At 37.9% G+C, this 16,320-nt stretch overlaps 1 protein-coding gene across 1 annotated transcript in view; it reads right to left on the minus strand.

Annotated features, from left to right (window-relative positions):
* Positions 1-16,320, minus strand: part of TMEM232 (transmembrane protein 232) — a 351,105-nt gene that overhangs the window by 110,494 nt on the left and 224,291 nt on the right. The window contains exon 13 of the mRNA XM_089312847.1: positions 11,829-12,076. Coding sequence (XP_089168973.1) covers positions 11,829-12,076 — 248 coding nt within the window. The remainder of the gene's footprint in view (positions 1-11,828; positions 12,077-16,320) is intronic.

Below are 16,320 nucleotides of genomic sequence, written 5' to 3' on the forward strand. Positions count from 1 at the left end.
TACTCAAAGAACATATAATTTGCTAAATTGATCTAAGAAGAAAGAGAAACATCTGAAGAGACTGAATTTTAGGATTAATACTGCAGACACTTTTATGTTAGGTGCTTCAAACAATAGGAACTGAATCTACTTGGACTTGTGTACCCTGGCTAAATAACAGTCTTGCTACAGAAAACAGAAACATTGCTGGCAAAGGGGCAAGGCAGCAAGTGCAGCTATAGAGAGGAGAATAAGCAAAGGGAGCCTGCCAGGGACCCAGTCCAGAGGCTGCCCCACTAAAGGTGTTTCCTTGAGACAGGTAAAGGAGGCCAGCTGTCAGTGGAAGGATAAATGCTTCCCCACCTGCAATGCCTCCTACGCTTGGCGCTTCCACGGATGCCACCCCCACCAACTGTGCAGAGACCCTAAACCAGAATCACTCTTGAGGCACTGGACCAGGTGTTGACTGGCCCAGGAAGAAAGAAAGAAAGAGAGAAAGAGAGAGAGAAAGAGAGAGAGAAAGAGAGAGAGAAAGAGGGAAGGAAGGAAGGAAGGAAGGAAGGAAGGAAGGAAGGAAGGAAGGAAAGAAAGAAAGAAAGAAAGAAAGAAAGAAAGAAAGAAAGAAAGAAAGAAAGAAAGAAAGAAAGAAAGAAAGAAAGAAAGAAGGGAGGGAGGGAGGGAGAGAAGGAAGGAAGGAAGGAAGGAATAGGAAAAATTTGACAAGGAACAACTATTAGAAAAAAAAACACAAGGTAGTTATAGTTTAAGAGGAAATTCTACCATAGCTTGAAATATTAGACCATTACAAATTGTTAAAAGTATAAAAATAGCATTGATGCCAAAACTTCACAATGACTGAAAAACAATGAAGGTATAAACTAATCTTGCTTAGCACTACTGATGCAGAGTTTCTAGATCCATTATTAGTGAGAAGACTTACTAGCACACTAGTGTCACATAATAAGTAAAAATAATTTAGTTTCATAACATATTACTGCTTGAGAAACTATCCCCAAACTTCCATGACTCAGAACAACGGCTACCTCCTGTCTCAGCTCTGTTGGTCAGGAGTTTGGACAGGGCTCTCTGGGTGGGGATGACTAGCCTATCTATCCTGGAGTATCAGCTGAGTGCATGCATGCAGCTGCATTCAGCTGGCAGCTGGCCTGAGCTGTCTTGCCCGGGTTGGTCTTTTAGTATGTCAAGAGCCTTACTGCTAGCTGCCAGCTGACACTTACTCTCCACCGTGTGGTTTCTCTCCATATGGGCTCTCATAGTCACAGTCATTCTCTCCCACAGAATATCCTGATGACCACTGATGTTGAATATTTTTATAGACCTATTGCTAATTTTATGTCTTTGGAAAAACATCTCTTTGATTCTTTAGTCTATTTTTAAAATATAGTTATTGGTATAGTTTCTTAAAATCTGTTTTTCTTTTATTTCTTTTATTTGTTTGGAAGGCAGAGAGAGATCTCCCATCTGTTGGCTTATTCCCCAAATGTCCACAACAAGTGGAGTTGGGATAAACTGAAACCAGGACCCTGGTCTTCTGTCTGGATGGCAGGCCTCAACTATTTGAGCTATCACCTGATGTCCCTCAGGGTGTGCATTATCAGGAAGCTAAAATTGGAAGTGGATCTAGGACTCAATCCCATGTACTCTGATATGGGATGGAGGCATCTCAAGTGGTGCTACCTATTTTTATTTTCCTTTTTTTGTCACTGTGGTTATAGAATTTTCTATATTTTTTGAGATTAACTCCTTGTCCTATGTACGTCTTGCAAATACATTTTTCCTTATATTCTGTAGGATGCTTTCTCATTCTGTTTATTATTTCCTTTGCTTTGCAAAAGTTTTTTTTAATTTAATATTACATTTGTTTATTTTTGTTGCTGCCTGTGCTTTTGATATCACAATCAAAAAACCATTACAAATACAAACATCATAAAGATTTCCTGCTATGTTTTCTTCAATGACTCTTACAATTTCGTGTCCTACATTTAATTTTTTAACCCACTGTGAGTTGATTTTTGTGTGTGATACTAGGGTCCAATTTTATTTTTTTCCATGCGAATATCCAGTTTTCCCCAGAACCATTTATGGAAAAAACCACCCATCTTTTCTTGGTACCCTTGTGGGTGGATATTCAGCTGATCAGATATGTGTGGATTTATTTCTGTACTCTCAATTCTGTTCTATTAGTCTATATGTCTGTCTTTATGCCAATACCATGATGTTTTGGTTACTGTAGCTTTCTTATATATTTTGGAATCAGACAATGTGGTACCTACAGCTTTATTTTTCTTTCTCAAGATAGAGTTGGCTCTTTGTGATCTCTTGTAGTTTCATATGAACTTTATAATTTCATTATGAACTTTGTACTTGTTGAAAAAGTCCATTGGAATTTTGATAGAAATTATATAGGATTTATAGAAAAATTTGGTTAGTATGGATAGTTTGCAACATTAAACCTTCCAGTGTCTGAATACAGGATATTTTCCATTTGTTTCTATCTTCTTTAATTATTTTCATTAGTAGTTTGTAGTTTTTCAGTATACAAGTCTTTTTCATCCTTAGTTTATTCCTAAATGTTTTATTCTTTTTGGTTCTACTGTAAATGTGACAGTTTTTCTAATTTCCTTTTTGGTAGTTTCTTGTTAGTGTATAGAAATGCAACTGATTTTTGAATGATCTTGTATTCTGTAATTTTACTAAATTTATTTATTATTTCTAATAGGCTTTCTTTTAGTGTACTCTCTGAGATTATATGAGAGCATTATCACCTGCAAAACACAGACAATTTTACTTCTATCTTTCTGACAGGGGTGGCTTTTACTTCATTTTCCTATATAAATGCTCCAGCTAAGACTTCCTGTAACATGTTGAATAAAAATAGGAGAATCTTATCATGTTCTTTATCTTAGAGGAAAAACTATTTTGGTTATTTACCATTAAATATGATGCTTCCTGCAGAGTTTCCATATTTAGCCTTTATTATCTTGAAGTATGTTACTTGTATTCCTAAATTTATTGAGTTTTTCAGAAAATGGTGTTGAGTTATATCAAATGTGTTTTCTGCATCTATTGAAAAGATCATATGATTTTTAGCATTAATTATTTTAATGTTGTGTGTCACATTATTTATTTTCATATGTTGAACCATCCTTGCATTCCAGGAATAAAACTCACTTGGTCATGGTATATTATTTTGACAATATACCATTGGGTTCCTTTGTAGTATTTTGTTGAGGATTTTGCATCTATATTCATCAGTGGTTTTTGGTCTAAAGTTTTAATTTTGGCTTTGGTAATGCTAAATTCTTGAAATGAGTTTAGAAGTATTATCTCCTCTTGAATTTTTGGGAGAGTTTGAAAGCATTTTTTTTTTGACAGGCAGAGTGGACAGTGAGAGAGAGAGACAAAGAGAATGAAAGCATTATTTTTAATTCTTCAAATGTTTGGTATAATTCACCAGTGAAATTATCTGTTTCAGGTTTATACTTTGTTGAGAGTTTTCACTATTGATTTATTAGTTTCAGGTCTGTTGAGACTTTGTGTTTCTTTATAGTTAGTTCTGGCACCTCCACAGTTTAGTACATTATTAGGAGTTCACCCATATCTTCTAGCTTATCCAGTTAGCTCACAGATGTTTTTATGATGCTTTGTATTTGTGTGGTATCAGTTGTAATGTCTCCTTTCTCATTTTTTGTTGAGTCTTATCTATTTTTTTCTTATTCAAAGGTTTGTCAATTTTATCTTTAAAAATATGTTTTTTGACATTTCCTATTATTTTTAGTGTTTTCTATTTCCTATTGTCTATTTTATTTTTGCTCAAATGTTATTTCTTTTCTTCTAATAATTTCTTAATTAATAATAATTAGTTTTATCCTTTTTCTAGTTTGTGGAGTTGCTATTTGACATTTAAATTATTTAAAAAATTTTTTAATTTGTTTTATTTGACAGAGTTAGACAGTGAGAGAGACAGAGAGAAAGGTGTTCCTTCCCTTGGTTCACCCCACAAATGGCCACTACAGCCAGAGCTATGCTGATCCGAAGCCAGGAGACCTCCTGGTCTCCCATGCAGGTACAGGGGCCCAAGCACCTGGGCCATCCTCCACTGCCTTCCTGAGCCACAGCAGAGAGCTAGAGTGGAAGAGGAGCAACCAGGACTAGAACCCGGAGCCCAAATGGGATTCCGGCACCATAGGTGGAGGATTAACCAAGTGAGCCATGGCACCAGCCCCCTATTTATATTCATTATTAGTAAAGCAGAGAGAGAGAAATCTTCCATCTGTTGGGTCACTCCCTAAAAACCCACAACAGCCAAGGCTATGCCTGGGCAAAGCCAGGTCCTGGAAATTAATCTGGGTCTTCTGTGTGTGTGGCAGGAACTCAAGTCCTTGGACCATCGATCTTGTGTGTCTCAGGATGTGCATTAGCAGAAAGTTGGACTCACATGCTGAGACAGGACTTGAATATCGGCTCTTTGATATGAGATGTGGGTGTCTCAAGCAATGTCTTAACTGTTTTGCCAAATGCCTACCCATTTGAGATTTCCTTTTTCTTTTTTTAAAGGTTTATTTATTTATTTATTTATTTGAGAGGTAGAGTTACAGACAGTGAGAGAGAGAGGTCTTCCTTCCGTTGGTTCACTCCCCAAATGGCTGCAACGGCCAGAACTGTGTTAATCCAAAGCCAGGAGCCAGGAGCCAGGAGCTTCTTCCTGGTCTCCCACGCCGGTGCAGGGGCCCAAGCACCAGGGCCATCCTCCACTGCCATCCCAGACCATAGCAGAGAGCTGGACCAGAAGAGGAGCAACTAAGACTAGAACTGGTGCCCATATGGGATGCCGGCGCTGCAGGTGGAGGATTAACCCAGGGCGCCACAGCACTGACCCAGAGATTTCCTTTTTCAATGTAGCTACTTATCATCATTAAAGCCCTTAATAGTTTGAGTTTGTTTGTTTTTGCTGCACCCATAAATTTTATGATGTTGTGTTTCATTTTCATTTGTCTTAAGACATTTCTGGTTTTCTTTTTGATATATTCTTTGACAAAATGGTTTCTCAAAGGTGTACTGTTAACTTCCACATATTTTTGAATTTTCTAGTTTCTGTTCTGCTGTTGATTTCTGCCTCCACTCAATTATGGTTGGAAAAGATACTTGGTATGATTTCAGTCTTTTCAATTTGTTAACACTTGTTTGTGACCTAACAAAGGTTTTCCTATAGAAAATCCCCTGACACTTGATTAGAAAGTGGGATCTCTGTCCTTAATGTGCTGTACATTGTGATTTAATGCTATAACGAGTACTCAAACAGTATTTTTCACTTTGTGTTTCTATGTGGGTGCAAACTGTTGAAATCTTTACTTAATATATACTAAACTGATCTTCTGTATATAAAGAGAATCGAAAATGAATCTTGATGTGAATGGAAGGGGGGAGGGAGCAGGAAAGGGGAGGGTTGCGGTGGGAGGGAAGTTGTGGGGGGGGCATTGTAATCCATAAGCTGTACTTTGGAAATTTATATTCATTAAATAAAAGTTAAAAAAAAGAAAGTGTATTCTTCTGCTGTCAGTGGAATGTTCTGTATATAAATATTAGAACCATTTGGTATATAGTCTTGTCTTCATAATGATCTTCTGTTTGGGTGTTCTAGTCATTAATGAATATGCGGTATTGAAATTTATGGTTGTAATCCTTTTTTATTTATTTCTCATAATTCTGTGAACATTTCCTCTATACATTTAGGTGGCAACATATATTTATAATTTTTGTATCTTCCTGATGAGTGATCCCTATTTAACGTCTATTTTGAGTAGGAGGGTACCTCAAAAAGTTCATTTAAAATGTATATCATGAATAAACTATGCCTGAATTTAAAAATACACTAAAATAAATTTACTTCAAAATCCATTAGTCCATCAACTTGTTGAAGTATGCCAATATCATTACCACTTCTCTATTTTGGTTGCTGTTTTTATAGAATATCTTTTCACAGTCCTTCAATTTTACACCGTGTGTCCTTAAATCCCAAGTAACTTACTTACAGAGAGCACAAATATATTCTAAGAAATACTTTTGAAAATGAGAAAATATCATCCTAAAGCCAGCATCATGATTAACTGGGAGACACTGAGGGCTTTCTTAGTAATAACAGGACAAAGAAAAATATGTCCACATTCACTATTATTCAATATTTTGTTGGTCATATTGAGACCACAAAATACATGGGTTAAAAGTATAAATCAGGAAAGAGGAAATAAACTATTTGTATCTGATAAAATTAGAAAACAAATTCAGTAAGTGAATTTATGAGGATAGCAATTTGGAAAGCAACCACTTTCAACATATAAGGAGACTTCAAACAGTTCATGAAAAGTTATAATTTGAGGATAAGTTTAGGATCTGGTGTTGTGGTACAGTGAGTTCAGCTGCTTCTTGGGATGCCTGCAACCCCTACAGAGTGATGGGATCAAGTCCTGCCTCTGCTTCCTATCCACTTTCCTCAATTTTCTGCTAATATGCACTCTGGAAGGCAGCAGATGCTGCCTGAAGTATCTGGATCCCTGCTACCCACATGGTAGACCCTGATGGAGTTTCTGACTCTTGGTTTCAGGATTGAACCATTGAATGAAACATCTCTCTCTCTCTCTCTCCCCCTGTAACTCTGTCTTTTAAATAAATAAATCTTTAAAAAAAATAACTAAATGTTTAACTATCTTGCAAAAATATTTGAAACCCATACATAGTTTTTCAATAATACATATTTTCAAGATTTTTAATACCTTTTAACTCTATGGATTTCAAATTTATTATACCAAAATAAACTTGTCTTCTAGTTCCATTTTTCCACAGCTTTTTGAGGTACCCTCATACAGATAGGGGACAACCTATGAGAAGGTACATTTGAAGAAAAGATTATATTGGCAAGAAGACAGATAAAATACTTAGGAATGAATTTAACATGAAAAATACGAGAGATACACGAAAAATTTAAACACCACTTAAGGACACACACACAAACACACAAATGCATAAATGGATATTTTAATTCTCAGCATCATGACAATTTTTCCTTTAAGTTAATTTAAAATTTTAAAGTGATGTGAGTATACAATTGCTTATCAATTAGACAAATTGGGGCTGGCGCTGTGGCGCAGTGTGTTAAAGCCCTGGCCTGCAGCGCCAGCATCACATATGTGTGCCAGTTTGAGTCCTGGCTGCTCCTCTTCCAATCCGGCTCTCTGCTATGGCCTGGGAAAGCAGTAGAAGATGGTTCAAGTTCTTGGGCCCCTGCACCCATGTGGGAGACCTGGAAGAAGCTGCTGGCTCCTGGCTTTGGATCAGCTCAACCCTGGCCGTTGCGATCATCTGGGGAGTGAACCAGCAGAATGGAAGACCTCTATCTCTCTGGCTATTACCTCTCTCTGTAATTCTTTCGAATAAATAAAACAATTCTTTAAAAATAAATAAATTAAAAAATTAATTTTAAAGTTGATAAGAAATATGAATAAATAAAAATTGCTGGCAAAAATCTCCAAAGAATTAGTAATATGAAACAATCCCTATGTATTTTAATAGTACTATAATAAATTAATTCACATATTTAAATATGTAGGAATTGTAGCTTTAGAATATCCTAGAGCCAAGGAACAGTATAAAACATTCAAAGTTAAACACACACAAAAAAACGGGAGTTTAGTTTTGATAAGGATAATACTTAAAATCAAGAAAAATGTTTGGGACCAGCGCTGTGGCACAGCAGGTTAAAGCCCTGGCCTGAAATGACGGCATCCCATATGGGAGCCAGTTCTAGTCCCGGCTGCTCCTCTTCCGATCCAGCTTTCTGCTGTGGTCTGGGAAAGCAGTGGAAGATGGCCCAAGTCCTTGGGCCCCACACCCACATGAGAGACCCAGAAGAAGCTCCTGGCTCCTGGCTCCTGGTTTTGGATTGGTGCAGTTCTGGCCATTGTGGTCATTTGGGGAGTGAACCATCAGATGGAAGACCTCTCTCTCTCTCTCTTTCTCTGCCTCTCTCTGTAGCTCTTTCAAATAAATAAGATAAATCTTTAAAAAAAAAGAAAGAAAGAAAAGTGTTAAGGGGATAGATGACTCAATACATATTGTTAGGACAACTGAGGATAATATTTGGATCCACACCTCATTGCAAACATCACAAAAAAATTTCAAATGGATCAATGGTCACAATGCACAAAATTAACCCTTAAAATTACTAGCAGGGGCTGGCGCGCAGCTCACTAGGCTAATCCTCCACCTTGCAGCACCAGCACACCGGGTTATAGTCCCGGTCGGGATGCCGGATTCTGTCCCGGTTGCCCCTCTTCCAGGCCAGCTCTCTGCTGTGGCCAGGGAGTGCAGTGGAGGATGGCCCAAGTACTTGGGCCCTGCACCCCACGGGAGACCAGGATAAGTACCTGGCTCCTGCCATTGGATCAGCGTGGTGCGCTGGCCACAGCACCGCTGGCCATGGCGGCCAATGGAGGGTGAACCAATGGCAAAGGAAGACCTTTCTCTCTGTCTCTCTCTCACTGTCCACTCTGCCTGTCAAAAAAAAAAAAATTACTAGCAGGAATGTGATAATGTTTTAATGTTTCTAAAGAGACAAAAAACAAAAACCCTCCATAAAACATGTGGACAATTTTCAAACAATTTTACATAGGAAAATATAATAAGCATTGCAAATAATACTATAATCAAAATTTTAAAATAAGTACAACATGGTAGTTTAAAAAATAGATACTTTTAACTCTTTCCATAGAAGGACAGATAGATTGAAAGAGGTCATCTTACAAAGCAACATGAAGAGAAAAAAAACATAAACATAAAATAAGAAAAAACAAACACAAGGAAGGTAATTTCCAAATAAAACAAACACGAAAAGGACTTAACAAATGAAAGGTTACAACTACTCAAAAAACTAAATGAGTAACTTTGCCTTTCCAATAATAAATAAATAAATAAATCTTTGGAAAGAGCGGTTTGGGGCAGGCACTGTGGTTCAGTGGCTCAGTCACTGTTAGGCATCCCCACACCCTTCCTGGAGTAAGTGGGGTAGAAGCCTACCACTTCTCAGAGTTTCAAATCTCAAACATTTGTCAAAGCCCTCTGCTGGGAAGTCTAGGAGCAGACACTCTCCTACATTGTTGGTGAGGATATAAATTTGCACAAGTTCTCTAAAAGGCAATTTGGAAATATATATTTATATTACAAATGTGTATAAACTTTCATTCAGAAATCACAGTTTTAAGAGTTTACCTTGCAGACATTCCTCCAGGTATTAAAAAGGCATGCATGTAAAAGGTTGCTTTTTTTTGGCACTCTGTAGTAGCAGACAATGTAACACAACCCAATGGCCAACCAATAGGAAAAGAGAAAATATAGTACATATCTACTAAGGAAAACATCATATCTGATTTTCAACAGGTAATAAAAAATTCCCTGTGGACTCTCATGGAAAGATTTCTATGAAATAAAATTAAACTTTAAAATACAAGATGCCAACTGTTTACTTCCATGTAAATATTCAGAGAATAAAAAACTTATACTTTCTTATATTTGAATCTTATAGACTCTGAAATGATAAACAACTAATTACTATGTTGTTAGCAGGACAGGAGGGATGAAGGTAAACCAGGCACACAGGGATCAGAAACAGTGGGAAGCTTTCATTTTATACCATTGATACATAATAACGTATAGAAAATATAGAAGCATTTCTCTTGAAAACATCAGAGAAAGAATATGTGCATGTTTTCTTAAAGAAAAAAAAAATGTGAGAATCCTACAAAGGAGAGAAAACGGTACAAGATACTAGACTTTGGGCCGGCGCCACGGCTCACTAGGCTAATCCTCCGCCTGCGGCGCTGGCACCCTGGGTTCTAGTCCCGGTCGGGGCGCCAGATTCTGTCCCCGTTGCCCCTTTTCCAGGCCAGCTCTCTGCTGTGGCCAGGGAGTGCAGTGGAAGATGGCCCAAGTACTTGGGCCCTGCACCCCATGGGAGACCAGGATAAGTACCTGGCTCCTGCCATCGGATTAGCGCGGTGTACCGGCCGCAGTGCGCTGGCCGCGGCGGCCACTGTAGGGTGAACCAATGGCAAAAGGAAGACCTTTCTCTCTGTCTCTCTCTCTCACTGTCCACTCTGCCTGTCAAAAAAAAAAAAAAAGATACCAGACTTTGCAACATGGTATGATGCTATGGCAATAGGTTTAAAGAGTAAGCAGTTTTTATCCAAATTATTTCCCATTCCTGGAGGCAAATATAATATATTTTCAAATATTCAGCAGACATTAAAAAAACCAATCATTGCCAGCGCTGCGGCTCACTAGGCTAATCCTCCGCCTAGCGGCGCCGGCACACCAGGTTCTAGTCCCGGTCGGGGCGCCGGATTCTGTCCTGGTTGCCCCTCTTCCAGGCCAGCTCTCTGCTGTGGCCCGGGAGTGCAGTGGAGGATGGCCCAGGTGCTTGGGCCCTGCACCCCATGGGAGACCAGGAAAAGCACCTGGCTCCTGGCTCCTGCCATCGGATCAGCGTGGTGCGCTGGCCGCAGCGCGCCGGCCGCGGCAGCCATTGGAGGGTGAACCAACGGCAAAAAGGAAGACCTTTCTCTCTGTCTCTCTCTCTCTCACTGTCCACTCTGCCTGTCAAAAAAAAAAAAATCATTATGTAATCAAGGGAGAATTTAAGAAAGTATTTATAGTGATGGCAATAAAATATGTACTTAAATTCGCACATTATCAGCAACTATACCGACCAAGAACTTATTCACTAGGTTAAATTCCTATAGGCCAGAAGCAATAATTTTGATTGGATCTTAAAAAGGCACAAGGGCAAAGCTAAATCAGTAGCAATTTATAAGACATGGATGAGGTCCAGGCTGTACAATAAAAAAGAATCAAGGAAAGCAAAATCAAAATAAAAGCATGATCTATCAATCACAGTCTCATAAGAACACACTACTCAACAGAGCATCAAAATGTATCAAATGATGAATTGGCAAAAATATAAAGAAAACTGACTTCATTGTAAATTTGTCTATATTAACAGAAAAAACTTAACACATTCTTTAAATAACTTGGGCTAAGGAGTAAATAAAAAATTCCTGACTTAGATCTTTACTAAAAATGTAAAACAGAGCCTATGTTGCCAGCAGACAACAGAATGATTCTTCACCTACATTTTAATGTCAGAGGATGACAATGTGGAAAATATCCAAATATGTCAAGTAGTAAATGAAGTTCTATGAATGTGTAACTAATTTACCATTGAATAAATAGCGAATAATTATGAAATTTTAAAATATCCTGTTAACTAATTCTTCCTATGTTCAAGTTTTCCTTTTGTCCTTAGAAGTAAATTAAAAGACATTTATAAAGGGTTGAAACATAAAAATTGATAAGTATTCTCAAAACTACCATTTACTGCACACTTACCATGTTCAGTCTCTAAGTCAGATACATTAACTACATGCTAACTCTGTCTATACACATATACATACAAGATGAACAGCCACATACAGATGCACACCCACACATATGTAAAATGAATAGCCATAAAGTTTTGAATATTGAATGACATAATCCCTGTTTTAAATATGATATACTTTCCACATAATAATTACATGAACGCTAATATGTATTATATAATAAGACCTATTTTAAACAGGAGGAAACAGCTTCCAACAAGGCAGTACATTACCCATGATAGGATACATAGGAAGCAGTGGAGGCGAGGTTTGGATTAAGAGTTTTCAACAATGGGGAACAGGATTATTTGTATTTCTTATGACTTGCAAATATAATTTATTAGAATAAACTCACTTTACCTTACAATAAAACGTAGAACTCTTTTCTTCATAGACTCCTGCCTTTTCTTTGGGCATTTCATTTGATCCCATTTTGTCAATGACTTCTCCAAAGGAGGAATTTGGGTGTCAACGCAGGGAAAGAAGAGGCTGGAAAGTGTGTTGGCAATTCTCCATCCAAGATACTTGGAGAAAACTTCTTCCCCTACATCGGAAGCAACTTTTGCATCATACCTCGTGAAAGGATCAGTCAAATCGTTTAACTCCGCCTGTTGAAAGAAAAGAAAAAGGAACTACTTGAAATACAATTAAATGATAGAATAAATTATGTAATATTAAATGACAAAGTTATGTTCACTTTCTTTGATGATTATAGCATTAATCCTGCTAAGTAAAATAAGCTTTATAAAAAAAAAGGCAGTTTCCAAAATAAAAATTTTTCAATGAGAAAAAAGTGAACCATAAATGAATCCAGTCTTAAAATTTTGAAAATTTAGTAATAAAACTTAAATTTTTAATTTGACTCACTGGGCACATAAGAATTACATAAGTATTTCTAAAATATATTTAATAAGAAATTAATCAATTAAAGTAACATGTTTTATAAAATCAGACTTCCATTTTCTTCTGCACAATTTGAAACTTACTTGAAGTCAATGCAACCTTTCAATAAAAACAAAAATTTTTAAGTGAAAAACAAGGGCTTTTATTTTGCTTGATTGAAGATGTTTTAGTATTTAGATTTTGATTAAATCTAATGTTCTAATATCAAAATGACCACAAGAATTCCACAATATTTAAGCAGCCTTTCTATAAGCAAAGTTATTTTCTGAAATATTCTATTTATGTTCAACAGTGTCTATGACTTATTTTATTTTATTTTATTTTATTTTATTTTATTTTATTTTTGACAGGCAGAGTTAGACAGTAAGAGAGAGAGACAGGGGGAAAAGTCTTCCTTCAGTTGGTTTACCCCCAAAATGGCCGCTAGGGCCAGTGTGCTGTGCCGACCCGAAGCCAGGAGCCAGGTGCTTCTTCCTGGTCTCCCATGCGGGTGCAGGGCCCAAGCACTTGGGCCATCCTCCACTGCCCTCCCGGGCCACAGCAGAGAGCTGGCCTGGAAGAGGGGCAACTGTGACAGAATCCGGCTCCCCGACCAGGACTAGAACCCAGTGTGCCAGCGCCGCAGGCAGAGGATTAGCCTAGTGAGCCACGCCACTGGCCTCTATGATTGATTTTAACTACTTCTTTAGATGGCCAGAGGCATATTTTCCTTGGCTGGAATCAGTAATATTAAAGGAAAATATAAGTAAAATGTCCTGTGCTATATAATTTTAAAGTTCACAATATGTTCATACTGGGAATTCTTCCTTTATAAATAAGTTGGATGCTGTGTTTTTTCATTTGTTTTTATTTAATACTACCCATCTTCACGCAGCTCATTACTAGTCACTCAGAATTCATTTTTAATGCCTATTGAAACTGTAGGAGGAAGTACTGGAATGGAAAATGTTTTGCTGCATGAGAACATCTAACAGTCTCCAGGATTCCAAGATCAGGTTGGGCTCAATGAAGCTGTCGTTCAAAGACTGATTATTGAATTATCTAGGCAAAATTGTAAGGAGAAAAAGAATATAGTCTCATGACAACTGAAAAGGTTTAATACAAATGAGGACAAATAAGCAAATGTGGTTTACCTTGAAAGCCACTGGGAATGGGAAAGAATAACAAGCAAAAAAAAAAAGAAAGAAAGAAAGAAAGAAAGAAAGAAAGAAAGAAAGAAAGACTAAAAAGGATAAGACAAAAATCATGCAAAGAAGCAAACCTGTAGCACACAATACCTCTTCTGGCTATATAACCAAAGGAAACGAATCAGTATGCTGAAGCAATTCCCACGCTCCCCTGTTTATTACAAGGCTATTCACAAAAGCCAAGTTATTGAATCAACCTAAAAGTCCATCAACATATGGATGAAGGAAAATGTGATGTACATATACTTTTCAGCCATGACAAAGAAGGAATTCCTGACATTTGCAGCAACATGGATAAGCCTGGAGGACATTATGTAAAGTAAAAAAAAAAGTCAGTCCCAGAAAAATGAACACCACCATGTGATTTCACATTTGGAATCTAAACGAGTTGGTCCTAAAATTCAAGGGTAGAATGATGGTTACGAGGGGATGAGGGGAACTGGAGGGGATGGGGGTACTAGAGGGATATTATGAAAGATATAAAAATCTCAGACAGGGGTGAGTTCAAAAGATCTCGTTTATAGTATTGTTGACCATAGTTAGCAACTATATTGCATTCTTGAAAATTGATGAGGGTAGATTTTCTAAGTGTTTTTTAACAGTAAAAAATGATAACTATGTCATTAGTTCAATTTAGTCATTTCACAATGAGTATATATATATTCATACATATGTGTATATATATATACTTCAAAATGTCATGTTGTACAGAATATACACAACTTTTTCAGTAAAAGAAGTTTTAAGGGGCTGGCACTGTGACATAGTTGGTAAAGCCGCCATCTAGCATGCCAGTGTCCCATATGGGCACTGTTCTGATTCCGATCCAACTCCCTGCTAATGCATCTAAGAAGGCAGCAGAGTATGGTCAAGTGCTAGGACCCCGCACCCACTTGGGAAACCCCAATGAAGCTCCTGGCTCCTGGATTTGGCCCAGTGCAGCCCTGGCTGTTGCAGCCATTTGGGGAGTAAACCAATGGATGGAAGATCTCTCTCTCTGCCTCTGTCTTTTCTTCTCTGTAACTCTGCCTTTCAAATAGAGACTGATTTATTTATTTGAAAGGCAGAGTTATAGAGAGGCAGAGGCAGAGAAAGAAAAGTCTTCTATCTAGTGGTTCACTCCCTAGATGTCCACAATGGCCGGAGCTGCGCTGATCTGCAGCCAGGACCCAGGAGCTTCCTCTGGGTCTCCCAAGCTGGTGCAGGGGCCCAAGGACTTGTGCTATCTTCCACTGCCTTCCCAGGCCATGGCAGAGAGCTGGATCAGAAGTGGAGCAGCAGGGATCCGAAACAGTGCCTATTTGGGATGCTGGCACCTCAGATGGTGGCTTTATCCCCTATGCCATGGCACCAATCCCTAAAAACTGTTTTTAAAATGGCACTATCAACAAAAGAGAGCCCCTTCTTTATAAGAAGTATTTCAGAAAAATAAGAACTAAGAGCTTTTTCACTAGTCACCATTAAAATATATTCAGTTTTAAATATCTTTTATTTCATCATCTCTGGATGTTAGAATCAATCTACAATTATGTTTGAACTATTCCCAGTTGAACTGAGTATCCTTCCTAATAACTATGTAGAAACCATGAAAAGAGTATTCTATTTGAAACAAGTTAAACTGTACTTGACACTTAGTAGCTGTTGTGACTTTGAGGACATTATTTAGCATCTCAAAGTGAGTAACTTCATGTGTAAAATAGTAATCACAACACCTGCTTACCACCTCTGGTTTAATTTTTCATAAAGGAAAGGTACTTGAAAATCAATAGAAACATATGGCATTGCACAAATATAAGATAATGCAGTGAACTCTACAATTACAGAGAATAATGAATGAATAAATACGTTAGTGAAATAAGTGGACCTACAAAAATAATGCCATCTGCTGTCATAATTTCAGGAAAAACACACTGTTATCAAGTGTAGCATTATCCTGTAACATAGGATTTCGGTGCTGTTTCCACCTCGCCTCGTTTGCCTAACCCTTGCTTTCCTCCCTCTGAGGCAGGAGGGGCTGTACCTAGTCTGAGACGCAGGCTCCGAGCAAGGTGAAGGTATTGCCATATCTTTCACTAGGGTTCCCTTGTTGGAAGCTCAGGTGAATTTCCATCCTTCCTTAGTCTCCACTGTCTTTGACTTAGGAAAATGTATTCTCACCACAAACATGTATTTTGCTTATAGATAAAAGTTTTTATTTTTCCACAGGAAGTAGCCAGGAGAGAAAAGGGGGCCTACAGTTTGAAAGAACTGAAATCAAGTGTGGCTCCTCTTCTGCTTCCTAGTTAAGAATGCACGTTTGGGGAATCTAGAGAACCTCTCCAGAGCTGTTTTGTGCTTAGCTTTCCTTGTCTGGCTACTCACTCTTTGGAAAGGGGAACTTAGATCATATAGGATGGTCTACCTGCAAGTCTGTGGATAGCAGAACAGGGTTTGTCCCTTCCCCTACTGCTCTGGGCTTTGCAGAGACCCCCGGCACCAACCATGCAAGACCCAACCCATCCCCAGCCTGCCAGAGACTATTTGGTGATAGCACTATTTTTTTATCCATCAGCATTTTGTTCACATTTTATAGTCATTTTCTATAGCTATTTCCCCTCTTCTTTTACATTTTACAGTTCAGAGATGTAAATGCCGCTGATGCATACGTTGGTTTCTGGTGAGTAGATTTACATAAAATTTTAGTGACCATCTTTTCCAAAAGACTCCAAATTCATAAATCTAATACTACCTAGCCTCACAATGAACACCACCTCTAACTTCCA

This window comes from Oryctolagus cuniculus, chromosome 14, assembly GCF_051225735.1.
Source record: "Oryctolagus cuniculus isolate XC-2025 breed Fujian yellow rabbit chromosome 14, ASM5122573v1, whole genome shotgun sequence".
Lineage (NCBI taxonomy): Eukaryota > Metazoa > Chordata > Mammalia > Lagomorpha > Leporidae > Oryctolagus > Oryctolagus cuniculus.